The sequence below is a fragment of the Hemibagrus wyckioides genome, linkage group LG05 (assembly GCF_019097595.1).
Source record: "Hemibagrus wyckioides isolate EC202008001 linkage group LG05, SWU_Hwy_1.0, whole genome shotgun sequence".
Lineage (NCBI taxonomy): Eukaryota > Metazoa > Chordata > Actinopteri > Siluriformes > Bagridae > Hemibagrus > Hemibagrus wyckioides.
In genome coordinates, this window is record NC_080714.1 from 15193202 (window position 1) to 15214234 (window position 21033).

At 40.2% G+C, this 21033-nt stretch overlaps 2 protein-coding genes across 2 annotated transcripts; both read left to right on the plus strand.

Annotated features, from left to right (window-relative positions):
• The first annotated feature begins 542 nt into the window (after positions 1–542).
• fem1c (fem-1 homolog c) lies at positions 543–4772 on the plus strand. Its single transcript, XM_058390316.1, has 3 exons — positions 543–1020; positions 1643–2210; positions 2375–4772. Exons 2-3 carry the CDS (start codon positions 1667–1669, stop codon positions 3682–3684), a joined length of 1854 nt encoding a protein of 617 aa, XP_058246299.1. The 5' UTR covers positions 543–1020; positions 1643–1666; the 3' UTR covers positions 3685–4772.
• A 7324-nt stretch (positions 4773–12096) lies between these two features.
• Positions 12097–19703, plus strand: LOC131353087 (coiled-coil domain-containing protein 112). The gene is made up of 9 exons (XM_058389805.1): positions 12097–12633; positions 12716–12837; positions 15356–15445; positions 15572–15647; positions 15847–16237; positions 17310–17729; positions 17801–17896; positions 17976–18094; positions 19445–19703. Exons 1-9 carry the CDS (start codon positions 12557–12559, stop codon positions 19473–19475), a joined length of 1422 nt encoding a protein of 473 aa, XP_058245788.1. The 5' UTR covers positions 12097–12556; the 3' UTR covers positions 19476–19703.
• The last annotated feature ends 1330 nt before the right edge of the window (positions 19704–21033 follow it).

The window sequence follows — 21033 nt, forward strand, 5'->3', positions numbered from 1 at the left end:
GGGCCAAATTGTGATGGCTAGACGACTGGATCAGAGCATCTCCAAATCTGCAGCTCTTGTAGGGTGTTCCTGGTCTGCAGTGGTCAGTATCTATCAAAAGTATTCTTTTAATAATGTATATACTTTAAGTCATGTAAGTATCCTTTAAGTCCTTAAAATTGTAAACGGATCTGCTGCTAAAATCTTGGTGCCAGATACCACAGGACACCTTCAGGGATCTAGTAGAGTCCATGCCTCGACAGGTCAGGGCTGTTTTGGGAGCAAAAGGGGGACCCACACAATATTAGGCAGATGGTCATAATCTTATATACTGTAAATATCTAAACATACTTTACACGAATAATAACGTTCGTATTCTGTGTTAAATCGTTTAAACAACGTGACTCCTAAAAAAAATCTAATCGTCGTGAGTAACTGATCAGGCGCCTAATAGTCGTGACCAGCGAAATTCATTGTTTACGTTCGCTTAGACTTCGCGGACCGACCCAACCGTTTCTGATTGGCTAGCTTCAACGCCAATCATTAAAGGGGTGGGATTAATGTGACTTTAACGGGAAGCTGCCGATGCGCGAGAGCAGCCACTGTCATACACTTCCTTATTCGTCGTGAGGAATAGCAAGTATCGGGTGATGGTAATGGAACAAACAGGCACTGAGAAGAGTCGTGTGATTGTCTTTGTTTCCTGAGGGAAGACTTCATTAGCGGGGGGGAGAAAACAGCCTGTTGTTCTACGGCATTGTCTAAGATTAGCCAGCTACAGCCGTAAAGCTAGCTAAGCTAGGTGAGCTGTGGGCTAAGCGGGGGTGGCGAGCTGACTGCGGTCGGATTCCAGCACTACGGCTCTGATTTACATTAAAAAGAAGTTGTATATATTCAGCAAAGACACGGGTTATCATGAAAAATCCACTGAAGCAAGTGAATCTGAGCGTCTCTCGTGCTGTCATGGTTCTGCTGGTCAACTGAGGAGACACCAAACAGTGGATTTAGCTTCGAGCAGCATCGAGGAGCAGCGAGGACAAGGTAGAAAGTCGGCCACTTTTTCCTTCGCTAAGCTGGGTAGATACGTAGCTGCTGTTTACTCTGTCGTGAAACTGGATCGGTACACGTCTACACTTTCGGGAATTTAAGTTAACTTATTATAAAGCGAAATTACTTTCTGGGCATTGTGATTAATGTAGTAAGTATTTCTGGAATCTTTCCCTATGCAAACTGACATAACTAGCTAGCTAGACTGACTAAATAACCCAGTTCATATTAACGAGTAAGATTTGCCGACTGTTATCTAAGAAGCTATCCACGTCTTATTTAGTCACAAGATCACCTTGGATAGTTTATTTATTTATTTTTACAAGATTTCTAGGATGGTACCTGTTAGTTATTTATATAAATATAAGCTTAGCCAGCTAGCTAATATAGCACAGAGCTATCGGCATTGGGAACGCAAACTGGTTCTTTTGGTCTGGAGGGTGTTGATGATCCATGACCAGTGTGAAGGAAATTTACGCCTTGTGTGTAATCTAGATAAATCCCGGAACTGTAGAAGGTGTGATCTTGATTTTCTTTGTTCACTTGTCTATAATAGAATGTTTCAGATCATCAGCCCGGCGGTGCCTGATCTCACTGTTTTCTTCTGTTCGTTTAGGAAGACGGCAAGCAACCAGATGCAATGGATTTAAAAACTGCAGTATTCAATGCAGCCCGGGATGGCAAGCTCAAGTTGCTTCAGAAGCTGTTGGAGAACAAAACCGATCATGAGGTTACAAAACTGATGTCTGAGAAAACGAACGGAGCGACCCCGCTGTTGATGGCATCGCGCTACGGGCACCTCGATTTGGTCGAGTACCTTCTCGAGTGCTGCTGTGCCCCTGTTGAAGTCGGAGGATCTGTCAACTTCGACGGCGAGACCATCGAAGGAGCCCCGCCGCTGTGGGCCGCGTCGGCAGCCGGACACCTGAAGGTAGTGCAGTCGCTCTTGGGACACGGTGCTTCTGTAAACAACACAACACTCACCAATTCAACCCCTCTGAGAGCAGCCTGCTTCGACGGCCACCTCGACATCGTCAAGTATCTGGTGGAACACAAGGCTGACCTGGAAGTGGCCAATCGACATGGCCACACATGCCTCATGATTTCTTGTTATAAGGGCCACAAAGAGATTGCGCAGTATCTGCTGGAGAGAGGTGCTGATGTGAATAGGAAAAGTGTCAAAGGTAAAATGCATCTTCAGTCTGTCCAAATGTTAAGCAATTTGTCAAGTTTTATTCCGCTAGTCTTTATCTCTTCCTGGGACTTCTATTTGTGCTGAATCACTTTAACTTTCAGTGGTGAGGTTGTGATGCCCCATTTAACTACTAACCCTCTCTTCCTTCTGTAGGTAACACCGCTTTACATGATTGCGCTGAATCAGGAAGTTTGGAGATAATGAAAATGCTTCTGAAGTATGGTGCCACAATGGAAAAGGATGGCTACGGAATGACTCCTTTGCTCTCAGCTAGTGTCACTGGGCACACGAACATAGTAGACTTCCTCACACAACACCCTCAGACGAACAAAATGGAACGAATTAATGCTTTAGAATTGCTGGGTGCTACTTTTGTGGACAAAAAGAGGGATCTCCTGGGTGCTTTAAAATACTGGAAGAGAGCCATGGAGATGCGATACAGCGACTGCAGCAACGTCCTCGTTAAAGGAGAACCTAAGGAACTTATAATGGCATACGACTACACAAAGGAGGCAGGGAGCATGGAAGAGCTGGACAGTTTGATCTCGGACCCGGATGAGATGCGAATGCAGGCGCTCCTTATTAGAGAACGCATCCTGGGCCCGTCGCATCCAGACACCTCATACTACATCCGGTACCGAGGAGCTGTCTATGCCGATTCAGGGAATTTTGAGCGGTGCATCAACCTGTGGAAGTATGCCCTGGATATGCAACAGAATAACTTGGACCCACTTAGTCCTATGACTGCCAGCAGCTTGCTCTCATTCGCTGAGCTTTTTTCTTTCATGCTGCAGGACCGTGCCAAAGGCCTCCTGGGGACTTGTGTGTCCTTTGACGACCTCATGGGCATCCTTAGCAAAAGTGTGCTGGAGATCGACCGTGCCATGAAGCAGCGACAACCCGGACCCGACCCGGCCCAGCTCAGCAAGGCGCTTGCAATCATACTGCACCTCATCTGCTTGCTGGAGAAAGTCCCGTGCACGGTCGAGCAGGACCACTACAAGAAAGAGACCATTTACAAGTTCCTCAAGCTGCATCCATGCGGGAAAAACGGCTACAGCCCCCTTCACCTGGCCGTGGACAGAAACACCACGTGTGTTGGCCGCTACCCAGTCTGCAAGTTCCCTTCGTTCCAGGTGACTTCCATTCTCCTGGAATGCGGCGCTGATGTAAACTGTCGCGATGAAGACAATAACAGTCCTCTGCACGTAGCCGCCTCCAACAACCACCCCGACATCATGAAGCTGCTTATCGCAGGTGGCACGCATTTTGACAGCACCAATTCCTTCAGGCAGACTGCATGTGACCTGTTAGATGAGAAGGAGATGGCCAAGAACCTGATTCAGCCCATAAATCACACCACACTGCAGTGCTTGGCTGCCCGCACCATCATCAAGTATAATCTCACGTATAGAGGAAATATTCCAGAGAAGCTTGAAGCTTTTGTGCTACTTCACAGATAATGACTAAGACGCTATCGATGTTGGTTTTAAAAAGCGTCTCAGAGCACCAAACTCCTTTTGAGTTTCCCGTTCTCCACATGTACGCTTTGTACAGAATAAGGAATCAATCAAAGACTTTAAGGATAGATTATTTCTGTTCTGTGGGCATGCCTGATATTTTCTCCCACACAATGTTTTTTTTTGTTTTTGTTTGTTTTTCCTTTTTATTTAATTTTTTGCAGTTTTGCCTGATCCCTCTGCTTTGTATTTGTCACTATGCAAAGGTGATGGGATGTGTCTAACTTAATTTCCCTTTTATCTTGCTGGCATCTGCACAATACTATTGTATTGCTCCTCTTTTCTGAACCCATGGTTATGCTTTTCATGATTTTTTGTCAATGTGTCAGGAATGGAATGCATTCGTTACTCCCTTCGAGCATACAGAAGCTTTATGACGTGGTTGACGTTACGTGAAAACCATAAGTGCTTTATTTCTCCTATGCACAGCGTATGATCTTGCGACTGTTCCATGTTCCTGGACTGTGCCACTCTTTTTCTAACTGCCTGACTACTGTCATCATTTTCACCAGTTTTCCTCAATTTGATTGTAAACCCGCAGCAAAAAAAGGTTATTTAGGTTTTTTTGGGGTTTTTTTTTTTTTTTTATTAAATAATATATTCAGGTTAAAACTAGAGTATTTCGGTAGTCCCCTGAATTGTGTTGAGGCAAGATGGAATTTAAAGCGAAAGCAGTTGGATCAGTTAATTTTTTTCATTTACAGCATGTGGTGTGTTCAATCAATGCTGATCTTCTCAAAGCGCTGGTTCACTGAATTGATTTTTTTTTTTTTTCTAATTTCTGACAATATTTGTAAAACGTATCATCGTCCATGGATAAATTCTTACTCTAGATCCAGTTTTGCGGAAAACAAGGGCTTTTCGTACTTAGGCGCACATTTCACAAGCGGAAGAAACAAATGTACAGTCCTAGCTATCAGAAAAACTTGCACTTTATTGCAGTGAAGTTTTGAAATTCCTTTTTCCAATGGCTTGTCAATGTCCCCAGAGCATATTTAACAATAAACCTCGGTTGCACTTCTTTTATTCTATTTCACTTTGGTCTTTTTTTCTTTCTTTTTTTTTTTAATCGGATATGACTGTTTCTGAGTAACTGTTTCACTCTCGACAGGTACATCCCAGGCTTGTGCTACTTCCTTGTGTCACAAACTTGCACAGTCATGCAGTGATGTCGAGTGATTCATGTCAGACCAGCTACGTAACGCACGTTACTTAAGATCATCTCCGCCTATGCACTTTGGACACAATGTGGTTATTTATTTCCTCGTTTCTAAAAAGCTTACTTCAGACTCATATGTATGGCTCCCCCAATCCCCCCCCTTAAAATTCAACTATTTTAGATACTATTTTCTGTAGCCTACACTATAGCAACCTGTTTGTGTCAACATCAGAACGTTTATATCGAAGCGTAAATGGTATCGATTCGGAAAATCCGATTTGCTCTTCGTCATTTGTTTTGGTTTATGGACACACCCTAAAGTGTCTTTTGTTTCTTTGTGTTTGTCTTCTTTCAGTGTTTGACATGTGACGTTCAACCTACTTCACTGTGTCTTTAAATAACCGTGAATAATGCCCTACTGAAAATGTGGCCTACATTACAGGTTTGACACGAGTGCTTTCTCAGGTGATTGGCTGCACTACAGGGCTGAGTCTAGACAGATCATGGCTTACTTTTTCTGATCATTTACTACAGGTATAAAATGTAAAAACAAGCCATGTCACTACCAGCTTTCCTAATGTGCCACTGTCACCATCACACTGACCTGAAGTGGCCTTTTACACAGAGCCACCCTGTAGTGTTTGACATAATTGTCTTGCGTTTCATTTTAAACGGCTTATTCATATGGGTCGCTGTGTCATAGCCTTTAAAAGCAAAGGGCAGCAAGATAAGGGTGGTGAATGTGTCTATCCTGCTTGCTGGAACTTAGGGGAAAGACCGAAAGGACAGCTAATCATAAAGGAATGCCCCAGAGTGTGACGGTTTTCTTTCATTTCAGGAGTTTTAAGTCAAACTAATTGCTTGTGCTTTTTTAATGTTCCCATGAAGTCCAGAAAAGCAGTTGACTTGATTATTCCTTTTATTTGTTTATATATATATATATATATATATATAATGCCATGCCATGCCATGCCCTGTAAGATGGCACAAATGAATAGGAACATTCATATTAGCCATAATACTGTGAGTGTGGAGCAGGTGAGACGACATAAAACAGGGTGTGGAGTATCTGACGAACCATGCTCTAATGTCTTTGTAATGATCATTCATTTTAAAACACGGTTTCTGATTAGCAAGGGATCTGACAACTTGTCTTTTTAAAACAGTATACTGTATACTTAAATGTTTATTGAGCTTGCTGCTATGTTCTAGGTTTACAGCATTGAGCTGTCCGAGTCTTTGAGATCTCTAGCATACATGTGACGCACACAAGCAGCTGTTGGGGATGTGAGAGAGAGAGAGAGGGGTTTGCTTTCTATAGTGAGGTCTCGCGCTTAAGCCTTCCAAGGCCACTCATCCCCTGGGATTTATTCACTGGTGTACATTTACTTCTCATTACATTGCCAAGCTAGATGTGGTTAGTCAAAATAACACCAAGCTGTCATTTTGAGCAAAATGAAAAAGCAATATTCAGCTGTCTTTCTTAGTCACGTGATTCTAAATGGTATAAAATGTTGGTTGTAAGACCTTTTAGAGGCAACAAAAGTTTTCAAAAAGGTAAAATGAGGACAGGTAACATCCAGACTAAATTTGAAGTTGGTGCTGTTGACTTGGTTAGTTACAACTGTATACAGACACACATGTATACGTGTGTGTATGCTACATATGCAGTATCTCTTCTGTTGGATCGGATCACACGGGCCAGCATTCCCTCCCCACATGCAGCCTTGGCCGCCCCTGACCCTGTCGCGGGTTCACCACTGTTCTTTCCTTGGACCACATTTGATAGATACTGACCACTGCAGACCAGGAACACCCCACAAGAGCTGCAGTTTTGAAGATGCTCTGATCTAGTCGTCTAGCCATCACAGTTTGGCCCTTGTCAAACTCGCTCAAATCCTTACACTTGCCCATTTTTCCTGTTTCTAACACATCAACTTTGAGGACAAAATGTTCACTTGCTGCTTAATATATCCCACTCACTAACAGGTGCCATGATGAGGAGATAATCAGTGTTACTGGTGTGTGTGTATATGTGTATGTGTGTGTATATATATATATGTGTGTGTATATATATATATATGTGTGTATATATATATATGTATGTATATATATGTATGTATATGTATATATATGTATATATATGTATATATATATGTATATATGTGTGTATATATATATATATATATATATATGTATGTGTATGTATATATATATAAATAATATATACACACACATTTTATATATAATGTATGCTGATAGGTCCAGTAGAAACCCTGAAGATGCTCATTTATTTTACATTTTATATATACTGTAAGACTCAAAAGCTTAATTTCAAGTAAGCATAAATACATAAATAGCGATGTATGTCAAGTTCAGTACTTAACTGCAAAACTTTGTCCATCAGTGAATGCCTGAACTCTGGGACCTCTAGCCATCACTGCTGTGTTGCAAATCCTGTAATGCAGCTATTTTCGAATGAAACACAACAGCTGAACCGTTCTGAAGGCATCACAGAAAACGTTGAGAGACAGATTGTGTACAAGGCAGATTAGACTAGCTGTGACATTGCTATGTTTAGCAGGTGTTGCAGTCAGAGCTATTTTCTGTAGGAATACTCCCAGTCCTGCCTTGTAGCCTGTGATTATTGGAGTTAATTCATATTAAAATATTGAATGTTAAAGAACAGTACAAACTTAAAGGTGTTTCAGGTTGTTCATCTGTATTTCTGTTTGACTACCTAATGTTTTTCTGTGTCACAAAATGTTCACAAGCAAAAAGCAGTCGAATATTTGTTTCAAATAAAACCAACTCTTCACAGCACTTCTAAATCCTTTATAAGAACTGTCTTATCTGAATCCAACGGGACGTCTTGGGACACATCCAGACACTTCTTGGAATGTTACTGAGCCATGCTGCAGCGCTGCAAGGTAAGCTGTGCATGTGTGCTCGCACCGAGACTAGGATTTCACTGACGCAACCAAAATGTGAGTGAGCCCTCACGCAAACACGTTCAACACGAGGCCTGCCCGTTCTCCTGGCCCGCTTTTATGCTATACTTTTGTGTTGAAGTTGAAATGTTATTCTAACTGATCTATTTCATTGGTGAAGATCAGCCGGATCAGCTTGCCAGGATAATGGTGGTGTAAAAACCAAGAAACACATTTAGCATGATCTCCGATATAAAATATCTACCTGGAACACAAGTGTTTTGCTTTTCTGGGAATGACTATCCATGTGTATTATGTACATGCTGTCCACACACTTATTAATGATAGGACCTTATGCTCTAAGTAGACTATGTACAGGAATATAGGTCATAGTATTAAGATGCGAGTCATTGGGATGACCTCGGTTCACTTTTGACTTCAGTTCTAGGCAAAGTTTCAACCTACCATTACACTTCACTTGCCATATTAGCAGCGGTAACTTACTTTGTCAAGCTATCCAATGGTAAACAATTCTAAATGTGTAACTAATTTAACCAGCAAATGCCATTTGAAAGTATATCAAGTCAAAAGCAATCAAATGGACATGTATATTGTCTTTGGTTTTGTCTCCCTGTGGGAATCCTTCTGTGTAGAACCTTAGGAAAGAGTGTAGGAGCAGTGGTAGCTCAGTCGTTAGCTCTGGGTTACCGATCAGAGGGTCAGTGTTCAAAGCCCAGAACTGCCACAGTGACACTGGGGGCTCTTGAGCAAGGTCCTTAACCCTCTCTGCTCCAGGGGCTGTATCATGGCTGACCATGGGCTCTGACTTCAAACTAGAAAAATAATTTCACTGGCAAATAAAGCTTTTGGCTCCTTTTTTGATTAAGAGCATGCATAGGGCCCTGTAATAGATTGGTGTTAGGCAGGGTATATTCCCTTGTTACAGGTGTTGTCCAGGATACACCCAGGATCCACAGACATAAAGATAAATGGATACCAATGACATTTCTTTTGACAGATTCTGACAACTCGTTCTATGATTAGATTTGTATTTAATTTTTTTAATTAATCAATGTATGTGTTCTTATTATTGTGACTTTTGTTGAGTTTATTATTATTGTTGAGGTTATTTAAACCATAAACTTTCATCACAGGCATTAGACAGCACTTCTGTTTTCTCACCATCATTCACGTTCCTCTTTCTTAAAAGATAAATTAATGCATCCTTATCAATGGAGGATGGTTGCTGATCTCTAGGTCATGTTCCACAGGACGTAGAAATGAGAGCACAATGTTGTGTTAAATCGAAGGTCCACCTATAGTCATGTTGACTAGATCACTTGGGAACTGGTTCTTTAAACTCTGACTACTTTGTATGAAAATCACATACAATTTTTTTTATATTTAGTCAATGAGTTACATTATGTTAGGCATCTAATGATTTGCACTGGAGCTACAAGATTAATGGAAGTCTATTGCACACAAAAGTCTTTTGTCTCATAGTTCCAGTGCAAAATATGTTTAAAAGTATGTGGACACCTGAGAACAGAACGCAACATCCCAAAAACCATGGGATACTTTTAATACTGAGTTGTTCCCACTCCACTGGGAAGGCTTTCGACTAGATTTTGGAGTGTTAATGTGGGGATTTGTGATCATGCAGCCATAAGAGCATTAGTGCATAGTCAGCGTTCCAATTTCTTCCCAAAGGCGTTGAGGTCAGGGCTCTGCGCCGGCCACTCGAGATCGTCTACACCAAGCCCGCAAACCAGGTCTTTATGGGCCATTGTCAAGCTGGAACAGGTTTGGGCTAGGTCTCTTAGGTCATGTGAAAAGAAACTGTAATGCTACGGAATACAAAGACATTGCAGGCATTTATATGTTTAGAACTTTGTGGCAGCAGTTGAAGATCCACATATGGGTGTCATGATCAGGTGTTCAGATACCTTAGGTTGTATAATGTAACATCTATTGGAACACAGCCCAGGTTTCACACTTCTACTGTTGGCTTTTAGGGCAGTCTCTGGCCAGGTTTGTCACATGGCATGACGGAGTTTGGTCCCATTTCAATCATTTCAAAACAGTAGCTTCGGCATCGGTAACATTTACTCTAACTCTCTGGGTGTACTAGTGTGTAAGTAAATAAAATTAGGATTCATTCTAAACATGTAGAAAGTTATAGGGCTAATATGATAAAGGCAGACACAACAAACCATATTAGATTTTTAAGTAGGCTATTATCTACAAATTAGCTTAATTTTATGAAAAATATAAGACATTCAAGTGTTTAACACCACTAATTTTGTATATGCTATTATAAAACTGTTATTTCATGTCCTGTTTCTTTAATTGTAGCACTTGCTGTTTCCACAGCTCACACTTTCTCTGAGTCCTGCTCTGTGTCCACAGGAACCGTTGCTATTTTGGTTCCAGGGATAATTATGTCTCCATATCAAGGGGATAGAACATCCCAAATATCTTCTCCCAGTAATGGCTCTTTCTATTCTCAGCTTGATTAGTTTGTTACAATCGGGCAGTCTTGTGCTTAAGGATTACAATTACAATACATTTTATTTTATATATATATATATATACATACATGTGAGTGAGAGAGAGAGAGAGAGAGAGAGAGAGAGAGATTATCTCATTAATAATACCACCTGTCAAGGAGTGGGATATATTAAGCAAGAAAATAAACAGTATGTTCTAGTTGATGTGTTGGTAGCAGGAAAATTGGGCAAGTGTAAGGATCTGAGCAAGTTTGACAAGGGCCAAGTTGTGATTGCTAGAGGACTGTGTCAGAGCATCTCCAAAACAGCAGCTCATGTGGGGTGTTCCCAGTATGCAGTGGTTAGTACCTGCCAAAAGTGGTCCATGAAAGGAGAACAGGTGACAGGGTTGTGGGCAACCAGAACTTGTTGATGTGTGGGGGGAGGTAAGGTTAGTCTGTCTGGTCTAAATCCACAGAAGAATTACTGTGGTACAAATACCGGCTATGATAGAAAGGTATCAGAACACACAGTGCATCGCAGTTTGGTGTGTATGCATAGCCATAGACTGTAATAGTGCCCACGCTGACCCCTGTGCACTGCCAAAAAATACACCTGCAATGGGCATGTGAGCATCAGAACTGCACCAAGTAGAAGTGGAAGAGAGTGGCTGGGTGTGTGCGTGTGCATGTGCATGTGTGTGTGTTGCTTACATGGGGAAGATATGGAAACTGGCAATGGCAGTGTGAAGTTCTGGCCAATGTTCTACTGGGATCCTGGCATTCATGAGGATTCATGTGGGCCATGGGGATGTGGTAGCTTAGTGGATAAGGTATTGGACTACTGGTCAGAGGGTTGTGAATTTGAATCTCAGGTCCACCGATCTATTTCTGGGTCCCTGTGCAAGGCCCTTAACCCTTAATTGCTCAAGTTGCTTAAAGAATGTGATAAAATGTATGGTGCTTATGGATGTTACTTTGACATGTACTGCCTACCTAAATATTGCTGCAGATCAGGTAAACCCCTAAATGGTAGGGCAAGTGGCCTATGTCAGCAGTACAATGCAGCCTGCCACACCACAAAAACTGTACAAGAAAGGTTTAAGGAACATGACAAAGCATTCAAGGTGTTGACTTGGCCTCCAAATTCCCCAGATCTTGATCCAGTGGAGCTTCCGTGGGATGTGCTGGACCAGGGGTGTCCAATCTTCCCCGCAAAGGGCAGGTGTGGGTGCAGGTTTTCATTCCAACTGAGCAGAAGCTACACCTGAGTCTACTGAAAGCCGAGATCAGTTCATTAGCCAGTTGGAATCAGGTGTAGCTTCTTCTTGCTTGGAATGAAAACCTGCACCCACACCAGCCTTTTCTGGATAAGGTTGGACAATCAAGTTCGCTCGATGGATTCCCTACCTCGTTTGCACAAAAAGGATCTGCTGCTAATACCTTTCTTCCAGATACCACAGCACACCTTACGAGGTCTTGTGGTGGCCATGCTCTGATGGTTTTGGTGACACATGGGGAACCTTCACAATATTCTGCAGGTGGTTTTAATGTTATGACTAATCAGTGTAAATTACCATCACAGAACCTCAGTGTTCTATTTCTGATTTTTTTTCCTCAATTGGCTTCGTTAGCTTGTTAAATAAGGGAGTTTTATGATGTCTCTAGAGAAAGGAAATCTGCCATAACAGTGGACCTTTGTTCTTATGCGGTGGCAGTGAGAAGTGTGCTTTTCCTGCATAGCATAAAGTTTCATATTCAAAATCCAAGATGGCCGCCTTGACAACAAGCATTGCAAAACAAACAAACAGCGGAAATATAATCACGTTCACTCGTACGAATATCATTTAATAAATCTTAGGTCGATTACCAAAAACACGTAAAGTGTGTATATATATATTTCTTCATGTTATGCTTTCAGTTTACTTCCCAGATGCTTAAGCGTTTGGCGATTAAACGCCCGATGCCCTGGTGAAATCCCGAATTGCTTTGTTCTTAAAATGAAGTGCACTAACTAGGGTACAGAGCTCTAGGGTCACACGCTCTAGGTAGTGCACCTATGTAGGATAGTAAGGCACTATTTGAGATTCCGCAGTAGCATTCGCTATTAACCGTCACTAACCAAGACGTTTTTCACTAAGCGCCGTATGTTAGAAAATATAACACAAAGAAATTCATGCCAAAGTTAAAAACAAAGTAGTAAATGCTTTGTAAGAGAGTGTACTATAACGTTGTAAAATGCAGCGCTCTGAGGAAAGCAGAGCTGTGGCCAATACAGCAGACTTTCTACGAAAAGCTGAACACTTTAGAAAGCTGTGAGTAAACCGTGACAGTGTTTTAAACAGTACACAAATGAACTGAGAATACCTCTGTTGATGTATAAATCTCTCTGTGCAGGGTTGATAAACATGAAAAAGAGAGAGCGACGAATAAGCACAAAAGGAGAAATGGCCTCAGAGATTGTTGCTGTGAATTAGAGGAGTTTGAAAACAAGCTGAACCTGGAGCTTAAGGCTGAAAGTAAGTTGTTGGAAAATACTAATGTCCCTTTTACAACAGGAGTCTATTTTGTTTTTGTATCCAATTTGAACTGTTAATGTTTTGTTTCACATTGACTCTTAAGTTACCAAATAGTCTTATGGATCTATAATGCTAAAGGTTTTGGGACACCCCTTTAGATTATTGAATTCAGGGGTTGGGCTCAGCCCCTTAGTTCCAGTGAAAGGAACTCTTAATGCTTCAGCATACCAAGATATTTTGGACAATTTCATGCTCCCAACTTTGTGGGAACAGTTTGTGGATGACCCCTTCCTGTTCCAACATGACTGCACACAAGGTTCATAAAGGCATGGATGAGTGAGTTTGGTGTGGAGGAACTTCAGAGTTCTGACCTCAACCTGATAGAACACCTTTGGGATGATTTAGAGCAGAGGCTGCGAACCAGACCTTCTCGTCCAACATCAGTGTCTGACCTCACAAATGTGCTTCTAGAGGACTGGTCAAAATTCCCATAAACACACTCCTAAACCTTGTGGAAAGTCTTCCCAGAAGAGATTAAGCTCTTATAGCTGCAAAGGGCGGGACAACTCCATATTACATTCATGTGCTTGTAAAGGCAGACGTCCCAGTTTTGGAATGGATCAGAGTCTTTACTCTAATTCATCCCAAAGGTGTTCTATCAGGTTGAGGTCAGGACTCTGTGCAGGTCAGGCAAGTTCCTCCACACCAAAGTCACTCATCCATGTCTTAATGGACCTTGCTTTGTGCACTGGTGTGCAGTCATGTTAGAACAGGAAGGGATCATCCCCAAACTGTTCCCACAAAGTTGGGAGCATGAAATTGTCCAAAATGTCTTGGTATGCTTAAACATTAAGAGTCTAAGAGAACTAAGGGGCTGAGCCCAACCCCTGAAAAACAACACCTGAATTCAATGATTTGGAGAGGTGTCTCAAAACATTAGCCAATATAGTGTATCAGTTTGATGGTCTTGGGTATATAGTGTCTTTGACTCTCAAACTAAATCAGTTTGCTATCACAGTAGATAAATGACATACTATACATACAGGATAGTATGTCAATTTGCATGTAGTAAAACCTAATCCGTCTATAGTAGTAGTTGTAGTAGTAGTCATTCTTCATTACAAAATTGTGCCATAAGATGCGCCTACAATGTGTTTTACTCATGCAGTATGCACATGACAGTTTACTAAAATGATCATTCTAATAAAGGCACACTTCAATGTCGTACTTTGATGTCAATCATAATAAAAACCCCAAAAAAAACCCAAAAAGCCAAAGCCTCCCAGTACTTTTGGAATCAGGAACCTTCTGTTGTTAAAATAAAAATATCCACAGATCCAAATGGACATTATTTATAGATCTTTGTTTTTCATTTATTCATGTTTGAATTAAACCCATTAAATTCAAGTGACCAGTTAACAGCCTGATAACTATCAAACGTAAAGATTCAATTAAGCTGTATCACTGCTGTACTGAATATCAGCAAGACTGTGATTCAGCAGTAGGTAGCCACAGCCATGATGATATTCAGTACAGCAGATGATTGGGATCATAAGTCATATTGCCTTTGTAAAGCCTTTCTATAAACATGAAATTAATATAGACTGGCATTTCAGAAACAGTTTGACCAAATATTTTAGTTTATTTTTTGCTCTGTCAAAAAAATAGTTCTCAAAGAAGCCATAGATGAATAATCACCTCACTGTGTACATAGTAGCTGTGCTAACAGTTTCAGTGTAACAAACTATTGCTGAAATTGTTTGTAGCAAACACTGGAGTGATAAGCAGCAAAAATTCTCAGAGTTGTTATAGTAAGTATCCAAACTTGTGGAATGCCACTTGTCCAATCAATTTAGTGACACTAACTGTTGTATTGAAATAATAATCTAAGTAATAGCTTTAATAATGACAGCTTGTGATTTCCATGACTGTAACAAAGTTGGGGAAAAAAAAAAAAATCAGTGGTTAGTGTGTTTGCCTCACTTCTCCGTGGTTTGGGGCTTGACTCATACCTCCGCCCTGTCTTTGTGGAGACTGCAAGTGCATTGGGGGTTTTCCTCACCCGATACAAAGACATGCAATGACCCTCCAAGACAGGGAAAGCACCTATATTCAGCCTGTACTCTGCCCTGAGAAGCACTATATGATTAGACACAGTGTTCCTGTCAACTCCAGCTACACAGCCAAAGATCAGTCACTAGTGCATTCTGGAGGATATGTGCAGTTTGTGATACTGCACCTCAGGATCGGTGACGGTCACAAGCAGTCACAAATGAAAGTCACTGCACTGTTTGTCATTTAAACAGTGTACATAGAACATAGACGTAAATTCTATTGAAATGAGTGCACTCACAGCCATGAGCTCAGGGGAGGAAAAGCGCAGCATACTGTATGAAATGTTCTTCAGTAAGTAGCCTGTGATACTGTTTTTCAATCAGAGGAGGTAAAATTTCAAGCTCTTACATCCTATAGCTTAATGCAGTCTCTTCATATTGCTTTATTTTCCATTTTGTTGTAGCTCTGAGAGTGCAGCAACAACTACAAAAAATCAGAAATAGTGTGTACAGATTCCAGGGGCAGCTGATGGATGTGAAGCCATCTCCCAATTGTAAGTAATGTTCTAATGAAACCTGTACTTTGAATATGAATGATTACAAATACAGTAGCTTTTTATCTCTATATGTAAATGTAGACTCTTCGTTAAAGGAAGCTTTTCTCTCTCTTTAAATTTCAGTGATTGAAAAACTGAAAGATATCATGAGTGAGATCGAACAGTCCATCAACACTTTCAAAGAGCAACAACATAAAAGGTGTGTATATATGTGTGTGTGTATATATATATATATATATATATATATATATATATATATATATATATATATATATATATATATATATATATATATATATATATATATATATAAAATATAAAAACACTTTATAACAATTTATTTATTAAATCATACCTAGAGTGTAAAAGTAAACATCGTTTACTCGTTTTTCTGTTAGTTTTGAGGAGCTTTTACAGGAAGAAAGGACTTGTTGGCAAGAGGTATCTGCCTTTGAAAGGAAGATTGACTCTTGGACACTGGCTGTGAAGAAAGACGGCGAGTTTCCCGTATTTCAGAAAACCAAGCATGGCATGGCCACAAAAACAAGACAGGAGTTTCCTGTAGATGTGTTGGCTCTGGAAACATTCCTGCAGCAGACAGGAGGGAAACTGGGAGGCTGGGACCAATATGACCATCAGAGCTTCCTAAAAGTGTGGACCAAGCACCATGGAAAACCCTCCTACAGGTCTGAGGTTAAACTTTACTTACCAGGCAAGACCGAGGAGGAAATACGATTGCACGAGGACTGGTATCTAGAAATGTGCCGTCTCCAGGAAAAGAAGAAAGCGGTGAGTCCACACTGGACTTTTCAGTGTTGAAAGCTGAATTAATGAAATCTTGTGTGGCTGTTAAAAAGGAAGTAATATTGATTTCAGTTTTAAAATGAACATTTCCTTTCATGATCCCAAGGTGTTTGTTCACCCTCAGTAAATGCTTTATCATGATCATGGTCATGAAATTACTAAATTAAAACGAATATTAAATTACTAATTTGTTCAGAATTTCATTTAATTTGTAATTTTGGTTAGAAATAGCAGCAGTTAAAATTCTTTAGAACACATTGTTGGTTAACCTTAGCTGTGGGAGTAGCAAGATGGCTCAGTATTCTTTTTTTTAATGGGAATTGTGGTATATGAGAATGGAATTAATAAACAGTCGTCTAGCCATCACAGTTTGTCCGTTGTCAAAAGTCCTTACACTTAACCAGTTCACTTGCTGCCTAATATATCCCACCCATTACAGGTGCCACTGTAATGAGACACATAATGGTATTCACTTCACCTGTCAGTGGTTTTAATGTTATGGCTGATCAGCACATCACCCCCCGCTGAAAGATTTTGAGAAATGTGAAAATCTAGTTTAATGATTATTTTGAATTAATGTCTACAAAAATTCTTGAACATGGTTAAGGAGAGGAAACTAAATATTCTTTGTGAACACTGTTTATTGTTTTTAAAAAAAACAAAACAAAAAAAAAACCAATCAATGAGCAGCATTGGAGTTATGCACTGTTTAGGTTAGTATGCAGATTTAGTCAAAGCCACAAAGTTTGGAAAAGATTTGATTCCACTACAAATTACATTAATATTAGAAATATTATTGTTTAGGATACACATGAAAAAACATGACAATAAATACATAAAATGATTGAAATAAATGATACATTTATGATATTTATAATACATGATGATGGATAACTATAGTATTATGATCTTAATACATTGGAAACTTGATATGTGACATTGAAAACAGTGCTAATGAGTTATGTGCTATTTAACAATACAGATATTCAAAGAATCCAGTTTTGCATGTATACAGTCCTCCCATAATTTGGGTAAGAAAATATATCTTATTTACTAGGCTATCCAGAGATGGAGGTCAGAAAAGCAGAGAGAACTGGAAGCTCGTGTGCAACATGAACACCAGGTTGAGGAGGCTGTGATGAAGGAGCAAGAAGTCGCCCTAGCGGAAGCCCAACGTCTCAAACAGGAAGAGGAGCGGCGGGAGGCGGCACTCCGTCTGGAAGTCTGGAGGAAGCAGAGGAAGGATAAGCAGGAGCAGGAGGAGGAGGAGCGACTCAGGGAAGAGGTGATGCGGAACAGAAGACTAAAGGAGGAGAGGCGGAGGCAGCAGGAGGTCAAACTCGCTGTGGAGGCCCACATCAGGGAGAGGAAAGAAGAGGAGGAGCGGAGAATGGTGGAGAAGGAAGAGCAGGAGCGAGCGGAGGTGGAGGAGAGGAGGAGACTGGCTGCTGATGGCATCAAACGTTTTCAAGAGAGGGTGAGTGGAGAGCATCACAGTTGCAGTTTTGATTTATTTCGAAAATCTCAGAACAATGTTTCTTTGTTTAGGATCTACACAAGCTAGAAACAAAACTGCAAGAAAGGCAGGCTAAAGAGGAGGAGCAGGTGGAACGGCTGAAGAAGCAGGCTAAACGAAAAGAGAAGGTGACCGTTCAATGGAAATAAATAGTCTGGTGAAATTTTAATTAACCTTTATCAGTGATCACTGATGTTGTTTTTGCAGGTTGAAGGTCACGTTAGCCGAGATCCTTCAAGACTCTGGAAACCAACCAAAGGATGGGAAGAACGCACCAAAGAGATCGGGCCAACAGGAGGTGGACCTGTTTATCACATGTTTCATAGGTATGGATTTATTCATTAATCTGTTTACATAAGCCAAAAGTATAGGTTTTGTCTTAATTTTACAAATTGCACCATGACATAATCTGTACTCATAATATGACATAATAATGAACTCTGAGGTTTTATCTCTGAACTGTCAGAGCTTTCAGCGGTGAAGACAAGCTGGGACCTGATGTCTTTCCCGTCACTATGCAGAGAATAAAACAAGTTAGAGACTCACAATAAAATATATATTCAAACAGCAGCTGTTCAGGGTATACAAACTTTTGCTCTGGGTATAACAAAAACCAATTACTGGGTATAACAAACCAATTACTACAAACCAACTACATTCTCATCGAAATTTCAAGTCAAACAGGTCTAAGAAGTAGTTGAATTATACCAAATAATGACAGAATGAACAGACAGCTTTGAGGTTTAAAGAGAAGTTTCAACAGGATCCTGTGTATGGCTCATCACATGGTGACAGACATCAGACAACATGTCACCAGAGCGGCTTTACTGCAAATTGGTAAATATTTGTCAAGTCTCTGGAACCGTACTGGAGAACCGAAAAGTATTCTACCCTCAGTTGGTGTTTGATGGTTGTGATGGGGAGTGTTGTCTTAAATGTCACTCCAAAAAGGTCATAGTTCAGTTTGAGATCTGGTGACTGATGTATGATTTACATCCTCCTGACAACTCTCAAATAAATTGAACATTGATTATTGATGGGAAGGAAGTGTAAGGAGGTTTGGTTTTGATGGACTATTTGTTGTAAACTGCTGCTGGGTGACATGCTCAGACATGGAGATATTAAGATGCTATATTAACATGCTGCTGCTGCTGCAAAAAACGAGAGGAATCCCCCACCACCTCCTCATTCCATAGCAGATCTGGCTGGTGGGTGGTGTTGGAGAGGAGGAGGGTAAAGTGGTAAGTCTCTTGGTGTGCGCAGAGACTGTGTCCGGCTGTTTAGTCTGGACTTACATAGATGGTAGATCATGACTGATAGACTGTGGTGCTGACGTCTAGCAACCAATCAGTACACAGGTAGAGTTTCATGGCTGATCTAGACATTTGCTAGACTCATCAAACCAGTCAGTGAGCCCTTATGTGCAATGATATAGAAGAACGAACTCCCATCAGTTTCTCCATAACTTTGTACAGATTTGTAGTCTGTATAATAAACAGTTGGGCACATAATCGCCATGCCTGCAAAATCCATCCCGTTGGACTCGCCTGTCTGTGTGTTTTCACTACAGGTTTATTTCAGCATCTGTTCAAGTTGTGTTCCAGTGTTAACTCTTGTATTCTGTATTAACACCATGCAAACATTCAGTCACATTATGTGTAATCTGTCTATCACAGGGCAATCCCGACATGGAGACAAGACCTTTAAACCTGTGCTCAGGCTTCACAGCTCCTTCAGACATGCACAAGAATGTAATAAACCTTTGCTGTTTTTGTAATTTGATTGTGATAAAGGAAAAATAATGTCCATGTTATTTGTTTTAAATACACTTAAGAGAATCGCTGCATAAGGCAAGGAGTAAATCTTAAGACCAACTTTTTATGTATAATATTGCACCTGCATTATATAGGATAAAATAAAATGCTGTAGACGACATCGAAAGCTGCTGTTCTCTCTACTTACCAGTATCACCAGTATCATTCAGACTTCTGAATTCAAAAGAAATCAAAGCTTTAAGAAGGCATCTTTTCTCTTAAAAGTGGTGACAAATTGTTCTCACTCAGTATTTGGTGTAATAACTATGATCTTAATGCCTCATTACTAGAACATTTGGAATTTTAACCTATGTATACAGATTCATTGGCTTTTAGGTAGACCTTTGGTTTGAACACAATTGGAATACATCTGAAAACAGGTAGGTAGATACAGATTCATATATTTATATTTTTTTGGATAAACTTGTACTTTTCATAATGCATCAGTTAGAGAAATCCTTATTTGGATTTCCTTTGTGTCATAACTCTTTATGATTTCTCATTACTAGAAAATGAGCATTTAATCATTTTAATATGTAAAATGTGGCAGTAAGGATAAAATTTCATTGCTTGTTCAACACAAAAGCAGGCCACATCATTTCACTAAAGCACTGTGTAACAGTAGTGTTTGTTAATAGCCTCACTATAGATACTGAATAATATTTGCTGTATGATTAGCATAAGCAGCTAGTTTAAGGGTCTTCTGTAACTACCGATAAAGTAAATAAAACCTTGTCGTTCATGTCTGTCCAAATTTTTCATGTATATAATTGAAACTAGTATTTTACTCTGAAGATTATTTCAACACTCTGATTTTGTAGAATACAGCTATGGAGTAATGACTCATGGTTGCAAAATCTGGTGTCATTCAGAAGAAAATGAGTTCCTTTTTGTCTTTTTCCTTTCAAGGTCTCTTCCTCATGTCATCTCGGGGTATTTCCTTGTCGTAATCACCCCTGGCTTGTTCTTTAGAGATTCCTGTAGAGCTGCTTTGTGACAATGTCCATTGTTATTGGAGCAATATGAATACAACTGAATTGAATTGAATTCAGTAGCTTTAATGAGGCTTGTAGCTTGTATTTGTATTGCAGAAATTGATAGAAATCAGGATGTATGTGTGTAATTACATTCCTATTGAGCAAGCCAGCTGCAAGAACAAAATGCCTGAGGTGACATTAGGGAAAAAATCTTGAGAATCCAGAATCAAAACAAAATACAGCTCCATCATTATACATCCTCATCGTACTTCCACAGTTGTATACTATAAAATCAAACCATGTCGAAATGTGTTGAAAGGATGTTCAGTATGAGCATTATGGTACATATTATCAGAGGTGCATGTTCTTTGGTACATGTCTTCAGCATCGATGTGATTTTACACAAAGTGTGGGTCTTGGGCATGAACTACCTTTGGAAACCACAAATCTTTGTAGTATCCCTCTGGGACAATC

What these genes read in the sequence shown, in the direction of transcription:
- fem1c (XM_058390316.1), top strand. Translation starts at nt 1,667, where the DNA reads ATGGATTTAAAAACTGCAGTATTCAATGCAGCCCGGGATGGCAAGCTC. An exon ending in GAATAGGAAAAGTGTCAAAG is followed by an intron (nt 2,211 to 2,374) that starts GTAAAATGCATC and finishes TTCCTTCTGTAG; the next exon opens with GTAACACCGCTTTACATGAT.
- LOC131353087 (XM_058389805.1), top strand. Translation starts at nt 12,557, where the DNA reads ATGCAGCGCTCTGAGGAAAGCAGAGCTGTGGCCAATACAGCAGACTTT. An exon ending in AAAGAGCAACAACATAAAAG is followed by an intron (nt 15,648 to 15,846) that starts GTGTGTATATAT and finishes TTTTTCTGTTAG; the next exon opens with TTTTGAGGAGCTTTTACAGG. An exon ending in TCAAACGTTTTCAAGAGAGG is followed by an intron (nt 17,730 to 17,800) that starts GTGAGTGGAGAG and finishes TTCTTTGTTTAG; the next exon opens with GATCTACACAAGCTAGAAAC.